General features: G+C 40.6%; 1 protein-coding gene across 1 annotated transcript in view; it reads right to left on the bottom strand.

Annotated features, from left to right (window-relative positions):
• The window catches only part of ACAD11 (acyl-CoA dehydrogenase family member 11), a 70,786-nt gene extending 54,352 nt beyond the window's left edge, over positions 1–16,434 (bottom strand). Inside the window, exons 1-5 of the mRNA XM_037061274.1 lie at positions 16,147–16,434; positions 9,016–9,115; positions 6,293–6,418; positions 5,578–5,739; positions 3,822–3,986 (exon numbers count right to left, since the gene is read on the bottom strand). Coding sequence (XP_036917169.1) covers positions 3,822–3,986; positions 5,578–5,739; positions 6,293–6,418; positions 9,016–9,115; positions 16,147–16,295 — 702 coding nt within the window. The 5' untranslated portion in view covers positions 16,296–16,434. The remainder of the gene's footprint in view (positions 1–3,821; positions 3,987–5,577; positions 5,740–6,292; positions 6,419–9,015; positions 9,116–16,146) is intronic.
• Between the last annotated feature and the right edge of the window lie 372 nt (positions 16,435–16,806).

The following is a 16,806-nucleotide window of genomic DNA, read 5'->3' as shown; positions in this document are numbered from 1 at the left end:
TAAAATAAGTTATTTCACAGTGTAAGGATAAAAACGTAATTGTTATAAAAGATGTTTGTTATAAAACAACAAACAAAGATGTTGTTTGTTTTACAAATACAAAGTCTACCATAATCTAGAACATAATAGTCATACAATTTGGAATCAATAAAACAGAAAATTTCCTTCATTGTTTTGTATAACAATATGTATCAAGGGAATATATTTCTTCATGTTTAAGAACACAAGACAGTCGACTGTAAATATAAGAGGAAAAGCAATTTGCTGATAACATGTATAGTATTTTTGTTTAAATAAAAAGGTTATAGATGAATTACTTCAAGGGGCTGAGGAGTGTAGGGGTATAGGGAAGGGAAGGTCCCTTGGACTGTCCGGGAGAGAGGAGCGGCAGGCCAGGGTTTGCCTTGGAGGGTCCTCTGGCATCTGAATGACTGGAGGAGGGCCACTGAGGAGGTTACAGCAACAATCTGGTTAAAATGATCCACGCCAGATAAAACAACAGAGGTCCCCTGGGCAGTGTGAACGGCTGGGTTTCAGGCCTTCCCCTGACCTCCCATATGCCTGACCTCCCTGTTCCTCTAGCACACTTCTACGTATTACTGTAGCTTTGTGGGAAATGTGAAGCATGGAACTAGATAGACCTATATGCAAATCTTGGTTTCACCATTTATTAGCTGTATAATTCTAGACGAGATGGTTGTCCTCTCAGATCCTTAATTTCCTCAGTCACAACATACACCTCCTTGCACGGGGTTAAATGTCACAAGTAACAGAGGGCAGGGAGCATGTCTGTTTTTTCACCAGTTCCTAGCAAAGTACCTGGCACACAGTAGGTGGCCAATATGTAATTATTCAGTGAATAAGTACAGAGACTGGTATATAACAGGCAATTAAAATTTGCTATTAGGACCAGGGGAAAATTGATCACTTCCTTGCACCATGATCTGATGTCATAAGACCTTTCATTGCTGTGGTTATACTATTATAAACTACTATACTAGCTAGATTTTATAAGCTAAAGAAAAACATTGGGTTCATTTTTCTCTATCATTCTATTTGCTTCTGTGCTCTTAACATCCAGAGAAGATGAGATACGTATTATATACTATAAATGCTTAACTTTTCCCCAGGGAAAATTGGAAATCTCCTCTACAGTTACATTTCAAGATATCTGAAATAGTTTTAGGTAATTCCACAAAGCTGTAAAACAATAGCCAGTGAGAAAAGTCGATGGTTAATCAAATTGTATTAATTAGTGTGCATTAATTAGCAATAGTTTTTTTTAGCATGCTATTTTTTAAAAAATATATTTTATTGATTATACAATTATAATTGTTCTATTCCCCCCTTCATTTCCCTCCACCCGCACACTCCCTCCCCCACCATTCCCCCCCCTTAGTTTATAACCACGTGTCTCAAGTTCTTCAATTCTATATTTCCCCCACTATTCTCACCCTCCCCCCATCTATTTTCTACCTACCATCTATGCTATTTTCTGTGCCTTCTCCCCCCTTCTCCTCTTCCCACCCCCCTGTTGCTAACCCTCCATGTGTTCTTCATTTCTATGGTTCCACTCCTGATCTAGCTGTCCTCTTGGTTTGCTTTTGTTTTAGGTGTGGTTGTTAATAACTGTGCGTTTGCTGTCCTTTCACTGTTAATATTTTTCATCTTCTTTTTATTTAAGTCCCTTTAGCATTTCATATAATAAGGGCTTGGTGATGATGAACTCCTTGAACTTGACCTTATCTGAGAAGCACTTTATCTGTCCTTCCATTCTAAATGAAAGTTTTGCTGGATAAAGCAATCTTGGCTGTAGGTCTTTGGATTTCATGACTTGGAATACTTCTTTCCAGCCCCTTCTTGCCTGTAAGGTCTCTTTTGAGAAATCCGCTGACAGTCTGATGGGTACTCCTTTGTAGGTGACTGTCCCCTTATCCCTTGCTGCTTCTAGGATTCTCTCCTTCATTTTGGTCTTGGCTAATGTAATTATGATGTGCCTTGGTGTGTTCCTTCTTGGGTCCAACTTCTTTGGGACTCTCTGAGCTTCCTGGATTTCCTGGAAGTCTATTTCCTTTGCCAGACTGGGGAAGTTCTCCTTTATTATTTGTTCAAATAAGTTTTCCACTCGTGGCTGTTTCTTTCCCCCTTCTGGTACCCCTATAATCCGGATGTTGGAACGTTTAAAGATGTCCTGGAGGTTCCTAAGCCTCTCCTCATTTTTTTGAATTCTCATTTCTTCATTCCTTTCTGGTGGGATGTTTTGTTCTTCCTTCTGGTCCATTCCATTGATTTGAGTCCCAGTTTCCTTTCCATCACTATTGGTTTCCTGTGCATCTCCCTTCATTTCAATTAGTTTAGCCTTCATATGTTCCTCTAATTTGTGACTATGTTCCTCTAATTTGTGACTATAATCTACCAGTTCTGTGAGCATCCTGATAAATAGTGTCTTGAATTGTGCTTCTGAGAGGCTGGCAATTTCTCGGTCGCTTAGAGTTATTGGCTCTGGGACTTTGAGTTCTTCTTGCGCCATCTTTTGGGCTGTTCGTGCCTGTTCCGTAGCAGGATCGGAGCCCTAAAGTGTTCACTAGAGCAGGGCAACTAAGTCAGTGGGTTGTGACCTTGTATGCGGGGGCGGGGTCAACGAGGAACTATGGCGTTCCCTCTGCCGCCTGCCGCCGCGGCCCCCACCGGCGCCACAGCCACCACCTTCACCAGGCCCACGGGTTTTGTTCCACTGCACGCGAGTGTGCCACCGCCGTCAGCCCTCCACCACTGGGTTCGCCCCCTGGGGCCTGCGTGGTCCGTCTCACTGTGCGCGAATGTGCAACCGCGGTCAGTCTGCCCCAGACCACACTCTGACTGTTTCCGGGCTGCTTGCGGGCCTAGGTCGGGGGATCTTTCCTGCCCGACCCAGCTCCGCTGCTGGCTCCGCCCCTCTTACTGTCCCTGTTGAACGGTTTGTAGTTGTCGGACTTCCATATAATTAAATTTTCTGGTCTTTGGGTGTGTCCTTGTTCTCCAAACCTTTGTTGTATTCAAACTTGGCTGTGGGAGAAGGCACAGTGTTTCCACCTATGCCTCCATCTTGGTGGAAGTCTCTAATTAGCAATAGTTTATTAGCATTCTGCCTATACCTGTTTGTGTACAGAGCTACAAAAAGCTCAGTATAACTCCTAATACTTGAGATGTATATATATACTTATATATTTATATTAAGTATATATAAATATATATACTTATATATTTATATTCCCTGCCCTGCCCCCCTCCCCATTTTTCTTTTTCTTAATTATGTTCTATATTTTTAAATTTCTCTAGGTATGCTTTTTGTACTACTTAGTTCTATTAAAATGTATATATCTTACCATTTCAAAACAAAAGAAGCATATGAAAGCCTAGAGGACAAATAGTAGATAAAGGAGGCAAAGACGAACACTATGGAATTTTTAATAAAAACACGAAACTAGGAGTAAGGTTATTATATAAAATTAAATGTCAGAAGTCATACATAGTTGTTGGTGTAAACAGTAAAATTTGTCTTTGAAGAAAACAGCAACACACACATCAATTCCCAAAGTCTACTTAAACAGTAAGTCAGGTATCACTCAGAATTAGACCCATCCTTAAAGGTAGGCAAATACCCATGTCAGAAAATCCATAGGACTCATTTCTAGAAGTTTGAGTGGTGAAGACAGTCCTGAATGTGGGGGGAAAGTGGAGACAGGTTGGCCTCCTTCAGCACTCTGTGGGGGGAACATCTACTTAGTACTTGTGTCCCATGTCAGACCTACTTAATTTATTGTAAACATGGCTTATAGTACCTCTTTAGGGTGGAAAACTATGTTATCCAGTTTGAAATCTCCATGAATCAATTTTTCTTCATTGTCATTTTCTGGCAAGTTTCTCATGAGCCAGTCAGAGAGCTGGCTCATTGCAGGGATGTCCTGGTGAGCTGCAGCCTCATATTGCTTTGTCCAGGTCAATATCTGGAGGTGTGTAAATAAGGAAAATGAGAGAGCTAAAGTGCAATGTCAGATCCAGTACTTCTAAAATTAAAGCAAAATTTAATCACCAAATTTAGTTTTATTTTTAAATGCTCAAGACAAATGCCTATAAGTGATGGTCGTATCAGCCTAAAACATTAATATCGGCCTAAAACTCTAAACATTTAAGTCTTTCTTCTATTTAGTTCCATTTCACTTACATAGATTTTTTTCTCTCTCTCTCACACACACACACACACACACACACACACACAACACTGGTCTAGGAATCAAGAGATGTGGGTCCTTGTTTTTATTTGGCAACTGCTTTGTGGAATAGAAAGAAGAGCGCATACAGACACACACAAATAAACAGGCACAGAGAAATTCTGCAAGGGCTGCGAGCAACAGTACCTAAACAAGGAAATATGGAGGCTGGAAGAAGAAGGGAGATGTTTACATTTCATTTAAATACTCTTTCTTATTAGCCACAGAATCTTCTAAATATATTATTAGTATGAGAAGTGTAAAGACTTTTTATTGTTCTTAGACTTGAATGTAAACAAGTCAACCTATTCTTAAAGTCCGCCATCAACTGAGACCACATTATTTATCTGCTTATATAAACAGCTCCACTCCTCAAGGTTATCTCTGTTCAGTTTAATGCAGTAAAGGCCTATATGTTTGGAATCATATAGACCTGGGTTTAAATTATGTCTAAGCCACTTATTTGTGTTACTTGATACCTGCAAACCTGTTTCCCCATCTGCAAAATAGAAGTGACAATACCTACGCCTTAGGGCTGTTGCAAAGATTAAAAGGATGTGGCATATAGTGAGTACTCTCTGGCCCTTAGTTCTCTTTTTTCTCCCCTCAACCCCCTCAAAAAGGCACACAAAGGAAAAGACATATGAAGGAAAGACGCCCCATACACACCTGGTTCTGCTGACCCTTTGATTTTAAATGCTTGCCACCTGTTCCCTATCACTCTGGGTTACACTTCCTTAAGTGCACAGTGCAAGATCTCTCTCTCCCAGGAAGCTTCCCCCACTTAAGCAAGGGCAGACGGATATGTACCATCTGAATGGAACAGCTCTTATGATGAGTGCAAAAACACTCACTACTAGATTACATACTCTTTTATATCATTTTCTCGTTTCATATAAGTGAGATTCACATACTGGTCTCTTAAAATGACCATAGTTCCTTGGTGGAGAGAACTTATTTCTGTTTTCTTGCTATTTGATGCAGTACTCAGCACAAATTAAACACAGTCATGCTTAATAAGTATCTGTTAACCAACATCAAAAGGCAAAATTGTATAAAAATATATTAATAAAGTGACGGTAGATGAAAGGGCTGAAGTAGCTTTAAGTTTGCATTCATTTACATTCTGTCAGTTACAGAAACTTGCTAAACAAAATATGATCTAAAAATATAAAACTGTTTTACACTTAAAATAAGTCAAATTAAAAGCTGATACTAAACGTTAGAGCCAAGTTTCAGAAAAGTATAAAGTAATAGGCTTTTATTTTGACTAATAATGTATATCACTTCTGAGAACTCTAGCAGAAGAGCGATGTGGATCCATTACCTGTCTTTTGCAGTACCCGGCACCTACACCGTAGCCTCCCAGCTGCAGTGAGTGTATGTTTAAAGAATGTAAGCGAGCCAAGGTTTCTACCATTGCCACATACAAGGCTGAGCGTTCTGCTGGGCTAACTCCAGGAATTGTGAAATCACGAAAAATCCGACCCTATGGAAGCAATTACAATTGATAATTTAAAACAAGATCAACCTTTTCTTACCAACTCTTTGCAGTGTTGCTATCCCCTACTGCCTATAAAAATATCAGGATAACAGTTTGCAACCAAAACCAATTATTTGTAGAATATGCTAGAAAAACACTCCTTTGTGAAATATGTCTAATACAAGTGTACATGCACAAGGGGAAATACAAAATGAGTTTAAAGAACAAAGACTACTCTTGAGTTATATTTTACAAAAAAAATCTTTTAAACAATTTAAAATATTGTCCTCAATGGACTGATTTTCAATTTGGAGTTTCCTCCCCCACCATCTGGACAGTTTGGTATTTACCACTACATATGGCTCTTTACTGACACCTAGAGGAAAACACTGTGCTAAAACTAAAACAAAAGTTTGAGCCCTCACAAAGCAAACTAATCACCTAAAATGTTCACAATAAGCTATCGTTATTAACGTCTAATTCAATAGATTAAATAGATTATAATTAAATTATTTATAATTTTAATTATAAATAAAAGTAAGATTAAGTGTTCACTTACCTGCACATGTTCCATCACGTAAAATTCTGTCCCAATGACAGAAGCATCACTGCAGTACAACAAAGGCTTGGGAACGGGGAATCCGACTGTAAACAAAGCTTTCTGGACTTTAAATTCTCTATCAATCTAAATAGGATGGTAGATTATTAAAAATCAGAAATGCAGAAATTTAATAACTACTTGGGAGTTAACATTAAAGCTAGAATTCAATTTTGAAATAACCCAGAGGATAATCATTTCCTTATTATTTTCTTTAAATGTAGCCTTAGTGCAATTATTATAAATTAGACCAGCACTCAAACATAGTAATTTTTTTTCTGGGGGAATTTTTTTAAAGATGTTATTTATTTATTTTTAGAGAGGGGAAGGGAAGGAGAAAGAGAAGGAAACATCAATGTGTGGTTGTCTCATGCGCCCCCTACCAGGAATGTGGCCTGCAGTCTAGGCATCCACGCATCCACAACCCGCTCAATCCACTGAGCCACACCGGCCAGGGCAGGAATATTTTTTTATTTTGAGGTATAATTGACATGTAACAATGGGAAGTTTAATGTTGAGTCATATAATGTTAAGTTAGTATTATCATAAAACATAATTTAATTAAGCTAGAAAGAATAGGTATATTCATGGGGCTTAATCCTGGCTCTGGTAATATGAAGGCAACAGATCCCGAACACCATATTCCACAGATATTATCATAAAACACCTCTTTGTTCTCAGCAGTTCCCCCACCACTGGCTCACTCTGCCTCTCTATTCTAAGGCCCTGGGCCTAGTCAGCCGTAGGATGCTGGGGGAGGCCTGTGGGTATCAGAAGGAAAAAGCAACTGCTCCTTCTGGAGATCCATGGAGGGAGCAGGGGTATGGGGATCCTTCCTGGTAACTGAGGCTGCTGCAGAGCTCAAGACAACTCTTGGGGAAGGAGGCAATGAGAAGCACGCTTATACTGAAGCAGGAGCCCAAATAAGATGGTGAGCAGAAATGAGTCACCTGACCAGGACATTTGTATGGGCCTATCACTTAGGACCTGAAGACACAGCCTATACAAGAACTGTGGTGCCAACTCATCTGCATGCAAAGTCCCCTTGCCCCAGCCTCAGGCAGTGGCAACTGATCACTCAAAAAGAGAAGCAGCCATGCAGCTCACTGTGACAGCAGGGCTCAGCAGGTGCTGCTGCATCACTGCAGCGGGGAAGTGGCTAAATCCATGACCAAGGCGAGGGAAGCCAGTGGTGCCAGTGGCTGTAGAAAGAAGTGTTTGTAACACTTTGTTGCTTGGAAATGGGGGTGGGGGGTGGGGTAGGATGGGATGGTGGTGGGGACAGACAGGTTAGGGAGTCACAAAGTGGGTGACAGTGTGGGGGTCTTGCTTTTTTTCAATGTAGAGTTGGGAAAAATAGAGGAAGTTGAAACAAAGTACTCCAGATCCTCGCGTTGAGAGCATTATGTTATATTCTAATGTCTTCTGGATATTATCAAAAAGAGACAAATAGAACAGTTTTGGGGGGCATTAATCTCTGGATAGGTAGGGATTCTCCTTCAGCCATGCCACGTAGAGGCATAATAAAAGTTACCCATCTTAAACATCCAAGTTACTTCATGTTTCTGGGAATATGATATGAGATCAAGAAAACCAAAATCAACATTTTTCGCCACTGTGACATTACGCCCATTCCTTTCACCACCCACAGGTGGGAAGCACCTGTGGCTATAATAATACTCTAATTATAAATATCAATGTTTTCCAGGACTTTGATTTCTGTATTCTCCTGTTTTCATCTCTAAAAGTTCTCAGATAACGTTTTCTGAAAACAGAAAGACCCAATTAAAAAAATATTTTATAATTTTCACCAAGTCTACTATTTAAAGAATACTATAAAACAAGCATTCAAATATTTATTTTTACCACCAAAAGATCAGGGGATTATCATAGCAAAAATTTTAAAATAATTCAATGAACAGATATTGTTATAAGATATAATATGCTTTTAAAAACATTACTTAAATATATAACCTAAGCACAAAATATCCATAAATGAACAGCACTGAAAATATTCACCGGAGCCCTGACCAGTATGGCTCAGTTGGTTGGATGTCATTCTACAAAGTGAAAGGTCGCCAGTTCGATTCCCAGTCAGGGCACAAGGGCTGCAGGTCTGGTCCCTAGTTGGGGCACGTATGAGAAGCAACTGATCAATGTTTCCAATGTTTCTCTCTCACATAAATGCTTCTTTCCATCTCTTTCTCCCTCCCTTCTCCTCTCTCTAAAAGTAAATAAATAAAATCTCTAAAAAATATTCACTGGATGCCTTTATTTCTGGCCGGTTGTACAGGAAGAAATGAAATACAGAAGAGGACTGGGTATTGTCCAAGATTAGTAGCCTAAAGACAGACTTAATTTGATCCTCAAATCCTTTTTCAAAACAAAAATGGGAAATGCAATTCAAATAAAACATTTTATCTAAGGAATAAAATGCATTTTCTATTATTTAATAATCAGGAGATGGCTTTTCTGTACACGTCTGGTCCAGACCTCTGCCCTGACCTCCAGACTCCCATATCTGTTGATTGTACAGATGCACCCGGATGTCTAAAAGGCATCTTAAAACATAACATTCCAAAGTGAGTTATGATATTTCCCAAAAGCAATTTGAATTGGTTTTGTATGTATAAGAGACATGTATTTGTCAGCAGAGAATGTATCATTGCATCCGCATGCCATACCTTATGTGCCTTAGGAAGAAGTGAACCAGGCGGCTTCTTTCTGAGGACATATTCTTGGAAGCCCTTCTGGAGATAAAAGGTTGGATTGGACTGTCCTGACCTAGGTAAGAGGAAGGAAAGGTCAATTACAAAGATATGTTATCCTTCTTCCCCAAATCCTGCTGAAATGTCAGGAGAAACACAAAATGCAAATACATCCATTTCAGTGTTGGAAACCAAGAGTGGTGCCACCAGAAGCTCAGGCTATAGGTTTTGGATGATGAAAAGCAGATGGCAACACAGTGGCAGCTGGAGAACCTGTAACTGACACAGGTAGAAGACAGTACCTTACTCACTGCCTGCCCACTTTTAAAAAAAATTTTTTTTTCTAATTTATTTATCTTTAGAGAGGAAGGGAAGGAGAGAAGGAGAGAAATGTCAGTGTGTGGTTGCCTCTCGTGAGTCCCCTGCCGGGAACTGACCTGCAACCCAGGTATGTGCCCTGACTGGGAATTGAACCTCAATACTCTGGTTCGCAGGCCCGCGCTCAATCCACTGAGCTACACCAGCCAGGGCCTGCCTGCCCACTTTTTTAAAGACTTTTCCTGACCTCACTTCTCCCTATACTTAGAACATTTTTATTCCCCTTTGTGGAAAAACTTGAGAGTTTACATTCCTTCCTCCATTCCTCTCCTATTTTCGCTTAAATGCATTTCAATCAAGCTTCATTCCTATCTTTCCACGAAAACCACTTTTTCACGGTCACTAATACTGTTATGGTACCAAACCACAATTTTCCTCCTGCCACTCCAGCCACTCCTTCATATGCTCCTTTGTACCCCCTCCCTAATTCTTCAGCTTCTTACTACTGTGGTGCTGGGACTGAGTTTCTAGACCTCTTTATGTAGACTCGTTGTCTAAATAAGTTCTATGGTCTCGTGACTTTACATACTATCTCCCTATCAAAGACTCCCACACGTACATGTCTAGTCCAGATCTCCGCCCTGACTTCCAGACTCAATATCTGTTGATTGTACAGATCCACCTGGATATCTAAAAGGCACCTTAAAACTTCACATTCCAGAAGTGAGTTATGATATTTCCCCCTGAATCTGCTTCTCTATAGTCACCTCTACTTTATTATATGGGCATTCCATCCTTCTAGTTACCAAGACAAAAATGGAATACTAGTTGCCTCTTTTTCTTTCATCCCCCCACATCTGATCGGTCCTACAATATAAATCCCAAACATGATCACTTTGAACCTATTCTACACTCCCATCCTGATCCATGCCACTAATATTTCTTTACTGGATTACTGCACTATATTCCAAACTGGTCTCCTTGACTTTGCCCCTTTCAGTCAAACACAACGGGCAAAGAGATTTGTTTTAAAAGACAACTTAGTCCCTCCTCTGCCTGCAAAACCCTAATCTCTCCCCATCTCAACTTGAAGGACCCAAGTCTTTACAACGGCCAACAGGGTTGCCCTTGCTTCTCCTCCTGCAGACACACTGGGCCGACTCCCCCTTCAGAGCCTTTGCTCTTGCTGTTCTCTCTGCCTGGAATGTTCTCCCCCATGTAACTGCCTGGCTCATACCCTCAGCCCCTTCAAGTCTTTGCTGAACATCACCTTCTCAATGAGGCCTTCCTGCTCTACCCCCCACACTGCCTATTCTTTCTCTCCATAATACATACCACCGTCTCCTACACTGTAATATTAGAAAGTGATTTTATATATTGTCTGCATTCTCTGGATAGAAAGAAAGTTCCAAGAAGGCAAGATTCTTTGTTTGTCATAGCACCAGTGACTGGAGCAGTGCCAGGCACATACTAGACACTTAGCAGCAAAACGTGGGCTTTGTTGCAGCAAGCTATAAAATGCTTTCAATATTTAACTCCAAATATTTTGTTTTTCCAATATGATTTAATTTTTGCAAATTCAAAACTAAATTTTGCATAGATAAAAGGATATTCACAAAATTAGTAAAGGATAAAGAATGATAACACAACAAATACCAGTATTCTCACTCCCCAGTTTAATTACTGTATCTCTGAAGCCCTCTGTGTGCCCCTCCCCCTCCGAATACCTACTGTTCCGAATTTTATATTTACCTTTCCCTTAAGGTTTAGATCCCTACACAGCATACTGCTTATTTGTCCACTGTTTGATTCTGTGTTGTTTTACATAGTGGCAGCTGAATCATTTTCAGGGCTGTATGGTATCCTGCCATATAAATATACTACAATTTATTCATCCACTCTGCTACTGATGAACATTGTATCATTTCCTATATCTTTGCTATTACGAACAGTGCAATGAATGTTTTTATAGATTATCTCTTGATACCCTAATACAACAATATCTCTAGAATATACACCTAAGAATAGAACTGCTGTCTCATGGGGCATGTATATCTATCTTCATCTTTACAAGATCATGCCAAATTGTTCTCCAAAGTAGTTGTATTAATCATGTTCCCACCAACTGTGGATATGAGTCCCTGTTGCTCCATATCCTGACCAACGTTTGAAATTGTCACATTAAAAAAAAAAGTCAGCACAGAGGTGAGAAATGGTCTCTCATTGTTTCTATCTGCCTTTCCCTGATTAGTACAGTGCAAATGACCTTGGGCATCTTCAAGTCTTTTAACCATTCTTCTGTCGGGCTACTGGAGTTCTTTATACTGGCTGTCTTTATTCTGGTTATAAGTCTTTTATCCATTATTTTTACATATTGTAAACATTTCTTTTTAAATTTCGCTTTCTTTAAGGTGTCTTTCACTGCAAATGTATCAATCGTTTTCTCAATGGTTGTGCTTTCATCTTTTTGAAGATTTTCTTCTCTACTCCAAAAAGTCAAAGATCATATCCTATACGTCTTCCAAATAGTTTAGTTTTGCTTTAACACTAATTCACCTGGAACTTTGTGAGACAGAGTAACGAAAGGGTCTAATTTCAATGCCTTCATACAAATCATAATTGTACCTATATAATTTACCAAAAAGTCCTCCCCTATACATACTGATTCCTGACGCCAGCAGTGTCATATACAAAGTTCTGCAGACACGTGGATCTGTTTGTGGGCACTTTATCATTTTATTGGTCTATGTCTGTGTCAATATCATGCCTTCTTAATTCATATTTCTCATTTTGTTCCTCTTTGGAAGATTTTACTAGTCTTAGTCCTTTGCTCTTGCACATAAAATTTAGAAGTAATTTCTCAAATTAGAGAAAAAAGTCAGATTTTGATTGCCATTGTACTGAATCTATACACTAGGTAGGAAAAAAGAGATTTACTAATGAAATTTTCTATTCATAAACACTGGCATCTCTTAATGTTATCTTAATGGCATTCTCTTAAGAATCTTTAATTCTTTTTAAGAGCCTGATAAAGTTTTATAACTTTCTCTGCAAATGACTCCCACATATTACATTAATATTTAGACAATTTATATTTTTGATGAGCTTATTAATTGCATCTTTTTGAAAATAACATTTTAACTGTTGCTAAAGTACAGATATGCAATTGGTTTTTGAATGCTGAACTTTAATAAACTCTGTTATTATCCATAGATTATTGGTTTTTTAAATCCATGAGTCATTTAGTTTCTAAACATGTATTTGGTAACTTCCTTCAGCTGATTTCTAAACTTTTGGTATTTATATTCTGAAATTTTTTAACTGACATTTTAGAATTTTTATTTTTTTAAAAATTTAGCTTATTTATTTTTAGACAGAGGGGAAGGGAGGGAGAAAGAGAGGGAGAGAACCTGGTGGTGGTGGAGCAGGCAGCCCCACACTCACATGTGGTGGATAAAAACTGGGACACTTTAGGAGCTGGCAATCCCAGCCCCAGGCCAAATTGCACAGTCCAGGGTTTCAGTGCCAGGAAGATAAGTCCCCATAACTTTTGGCTGTAAAAACCAGTGGGGATTTGGGCAGTGAAAGAAACTGCCAGATTTTCAGGAGAGTCCATTTAAAGGGCCCACAAGGACTTAGAACACATGCCAACCCTCCGAGGCTGGGATTCACCACCAGGGCAGCAGCAGGAAGGGCACCAGTTAAGTGAGAGAAGTGACTAGAAATGGGGCGCATGCCAGGCAAACCTCCAGAAGCCAGGCAGCAGCACTGTCCCCTCTCCTAGCCCTCTTCCCACACAGAGCCACAAAGCAGGTGAAGTGGGTTGCCCTGCCTAGAGATTACTTAAGGCCCTGACCCACACAATTTACAGGTGCCTCTTCTAAGCCAAGGAGTCAAAACAACTCTACTTAATACACAGAAACAAACACAGCGCAGCTGCTGAATTGAGGAGACAAAGAAATATGGCCCAAATGAAAGAACAGAACAAACCCCAGAAAAGGAACTAAATGAAATGTTGATGACCAACCTATCAGATGCAGAGTTCAAAACACTAGTGATCAGGATGCTCAAAGAACTCACTAAGGCAAAAACAAACAAACAAACAAATAAATGAAGAAATGAAGATTACACTAAGTTAAAAAAAGAAAAACCTACAAAGGCCCTGGTGTGGCTCAGTGGATTGGGTGACAGTCTGGGAACCAAACTGTTGCTGGTTTGATACCCAGTCAGGGCACATGTCTTGGTTGCCGGCCAGGGCCCTAGTAAGGGGTGCACAAGAGGAAACCACACATTGCTGTTTCTCTCCCCCTCTCTCTCATTCTCTTCCCCTCTCTCTAAAAATAAATAAATAAAATCTTTAAAAAAAGAACCCATAGGGAACCAACAGTGCAGAAAATGAAGTCAAGAATAAAATCAATCATTTGGAACACAAGGAAGGAAAAAGCGTTCAATCAAAACAGCAGGAAGAAAAAAGTATTAAAAGAAATGAGTATTGGCTTAGGAACCTCTGGGACAACTTTAAATATACCAACATCCGAATCATAGGAATGCCAGATGGAGAAAAGCAAGAAATTGAAAACTTAGCCCTGGCTGGTGTAGTTCAATGGATTGAGTGCGGGCCTTCGAACCATACGATCGCAGTTGGATTCCCAGTCAGGGCACGTGCCTGGGTTGCAGGCCAGTTCCCAGCAGGGGACTCACGAGAGGCAACCACACATTGATGTTTCTCTCCTTCTCTCCTTCCCTTCCTCTCTAAAGATAAATAAATAAAATCTTAAAAAAAAAGAAATTGAAAACTTATTTGAAAAAATAATGAAAGAAAACTTCCCTAATTAGGTAAGGGAAATAAACATACAAGTCCAGGAAACTCAGTGAGTCCCAAAGAAATTGGACCCAAAGAGGACCACACCAAGACACATCATAATTAAACTACCAAAGGTTAAACATAAAGAATCTTTTTTTAAAGATTTTATTTATTTATTTATCTTTAGAGAGGAAGGAGAGGGAAAGAAATATCAATGTATGGTTGCCTTTCATGCGGCCCCTGCTGGGAGTTGGCCTGCAGGGAACTGGCCTGCAACCCAGGCATATGCCCTGACTGGGAATCGAACAGCAATCCTCTAGTTTGCAGGCCCGCGCTCAATCCACTGAGCTACACCAGCCAGGACCGAGATAAAGAATCTTAAAAGCAGCAAATAAAAAAAAAAGCAGAGAGTTAACTACACTGAAGTTCCCATAAGACTAACTGATTTCTCAAAAGAAACTTTGCAGACAAGAAGGGACTGGTAAGAAGTATTCAAAATGATGAAAAGCAAGAACCTACAACCTAAATTACTCTATCCAGCAAAGGTTTCATTTAGAATGGAACGACAGGTAAAGTGCTTCCCAGACAAGGTAAAGCTAATGGAGTTCATCATCACCAAGTCATTATTACGTGAAATGTTAAAGAGTCTTATTTAAAAAAAGATCAAAACTATGAACATTAAAAGGGCAACAAATTCACAACTATCAACAACTGAATCTAAAAAAACAAACCACGCAAACAACCAGAACAGGAACAGAATCATAGATATGGAGTTCATCTGGAGGGTTATCAGTAGCGAGGAGCAAGGAAGAGAATGGGGGAAAGGAGCAGTGATGAAAAAGCAAAATTGGTAGGTACAAAATAGACAGGGGGATGATAAGAATACTGTAAGGAATGGAGATGCCAAACAGCAATGGAATTGCTGGAGGGAAGTGGGGTACCAGGTGGAAGGGGGCAAAGAGAGAAAAATTGGGACAGCTGTAGTAGCATAGTCAATGAAATATATGTTAAAGAAGGTACAAAGAGCCCCTTTTAGCTGGCTATCTCTCTTCCCTTGAGCCTGTCAGGGATAATTACCTTTTTTTTTTTCTCTGAGCCTCTACTCTCAGGAGGAGATTACTAAAAAGTATCCCCATAGAGTTGTTTCAAAACTTAATACGAACAAGACAAACCAGACCGGAGGCCTGGACTCTGACCCCGAAGACAACAGTAAAACATGCAGAAGCCTGCACAATCAGCCCGCACCCTTCTGATAGACAGCTAATTGACAGGACCGCCCAGCTCGAGCTCCACCCCCCTCCCCCTTTATCACGAAATAAAAACTTAACGCCTCTGCAATTTGCAGTGAGTGTATCTCTTCACACGAGTCCCTTTCTCCTCTTGGAAAGTGAATAAACTTTGATTTTTGCCATTTCTTCTCTTTGTGAATTCTTTCACAGCCCCAGGCACCGGCCACCCTAATAGGGAACAGTATTCTCAGGACGTCTTTCAGTACCATTCCCTCACTTCAAAGAGAACTAAAGCCCAAAGCGGTGCTGTCATTTGCCACGTGGAAGATCTAGCATTAGAATTCGGATCCCCCAGCTGGTGCCATTAACTCAGCCTTTTAGAACATGGCCAATTATAAAGGAATTTCACCTATTTCGGTGTAGCGGGGGGAGGATCTTATGGTTATATACCAAAAGTTGAGACAAGCCCTCTGTACATACCACAGAGATTCCAAGCTTCAGTGAACCTTCGAGGTACATAATTGTATCCTTTAACAAAGATTCTTTCTCATGGTTTCGGAATCGTGACTATTATCGCCCGCGAATTGGAAATACCCGGAATGTAATACAAGGGACGGGTGATCCCAACTCCTGGCTGCAGAATTCGTCTTTAGGAAAAAAAACTGGGTTGCGGAGACTTGGGAATCCATCCAGGGTCACAGGAAGAAAATCGCAATGCACAGATTTGTTTCCACTGGAGAAGGCTGGCGTCCATACCTGTACTGGGCAACGGTCAGCTTGGTCTCAGGCTCGGCCCCAAAGCCGGGCAAGTGCTGGTTGAGGTAGGCCTCCAGGGACCTGCAGTCGAACTTGTGCTGAGGCAGCACTTCGGCCGCGTCTGGATCGCCGGGGGGACTTGTCTTCATGACTGCTGAGACAGGTCCCAGAGACGCTGAATACTCAGATACTTCCGGAGCGAGGAACTGCTGCCTTACAGCCAGGGGGCGAGGCCCGCACGCGCTCGAGGCTCCAGCCAATCACACACTTTAGGCACGGTTGCTGAGCGACACGGGCCCGCAGATTCTGGTGATTTCGGCTCTAGTAGGGCAATGTCTGTTCGACTTCTTGTGGTTTAGGATTTTAAATGATCAGTCAGCGTCAGAATTGGAGACCTCAATTTTAAAGACAGCAAAGCCGCACTAGTCGTTACCAGCAAATAAGAACGCAGAGGCCTCTTCCAACTTCTAAATTTATTGCACTCGCAGGCGGAAGACCTGTAGGTCCGGTACAGAAAAGCTCCCGTCCGGACCTCGAGCCCAGGAATAAAAGATCCTGGTGTTTCTCCTTGTCGCCCAGTTTAAAAGGTAACAGCGCTTCTGCACACTTAGGACCCTGCCTCTGCAGCTGCCTCATCTCTTAGGACCCCAGAAAGAAAGA

This window comes from Sturnira hondurensis, unplaced genomic scaffold (assembly GCF_014824575.4).
Source record: "Sturnira hondurensis isolate 20B ecotype Veracruz unplaced genomic scaffold, ASM1482457v3 Scaffold0013299, whole genome shotgun sequence".
NCBI classification, from domain to species: domain Eukaryota; kingdom Metazoa; phylum Chordata; class Mammalia; order Chiroptera; family Phyllostomidae; genus Sturnira; species Sturnira hondurensis.
This window is presented reverse-complemented; position numbering and strand designations above follow the sequence as displayed.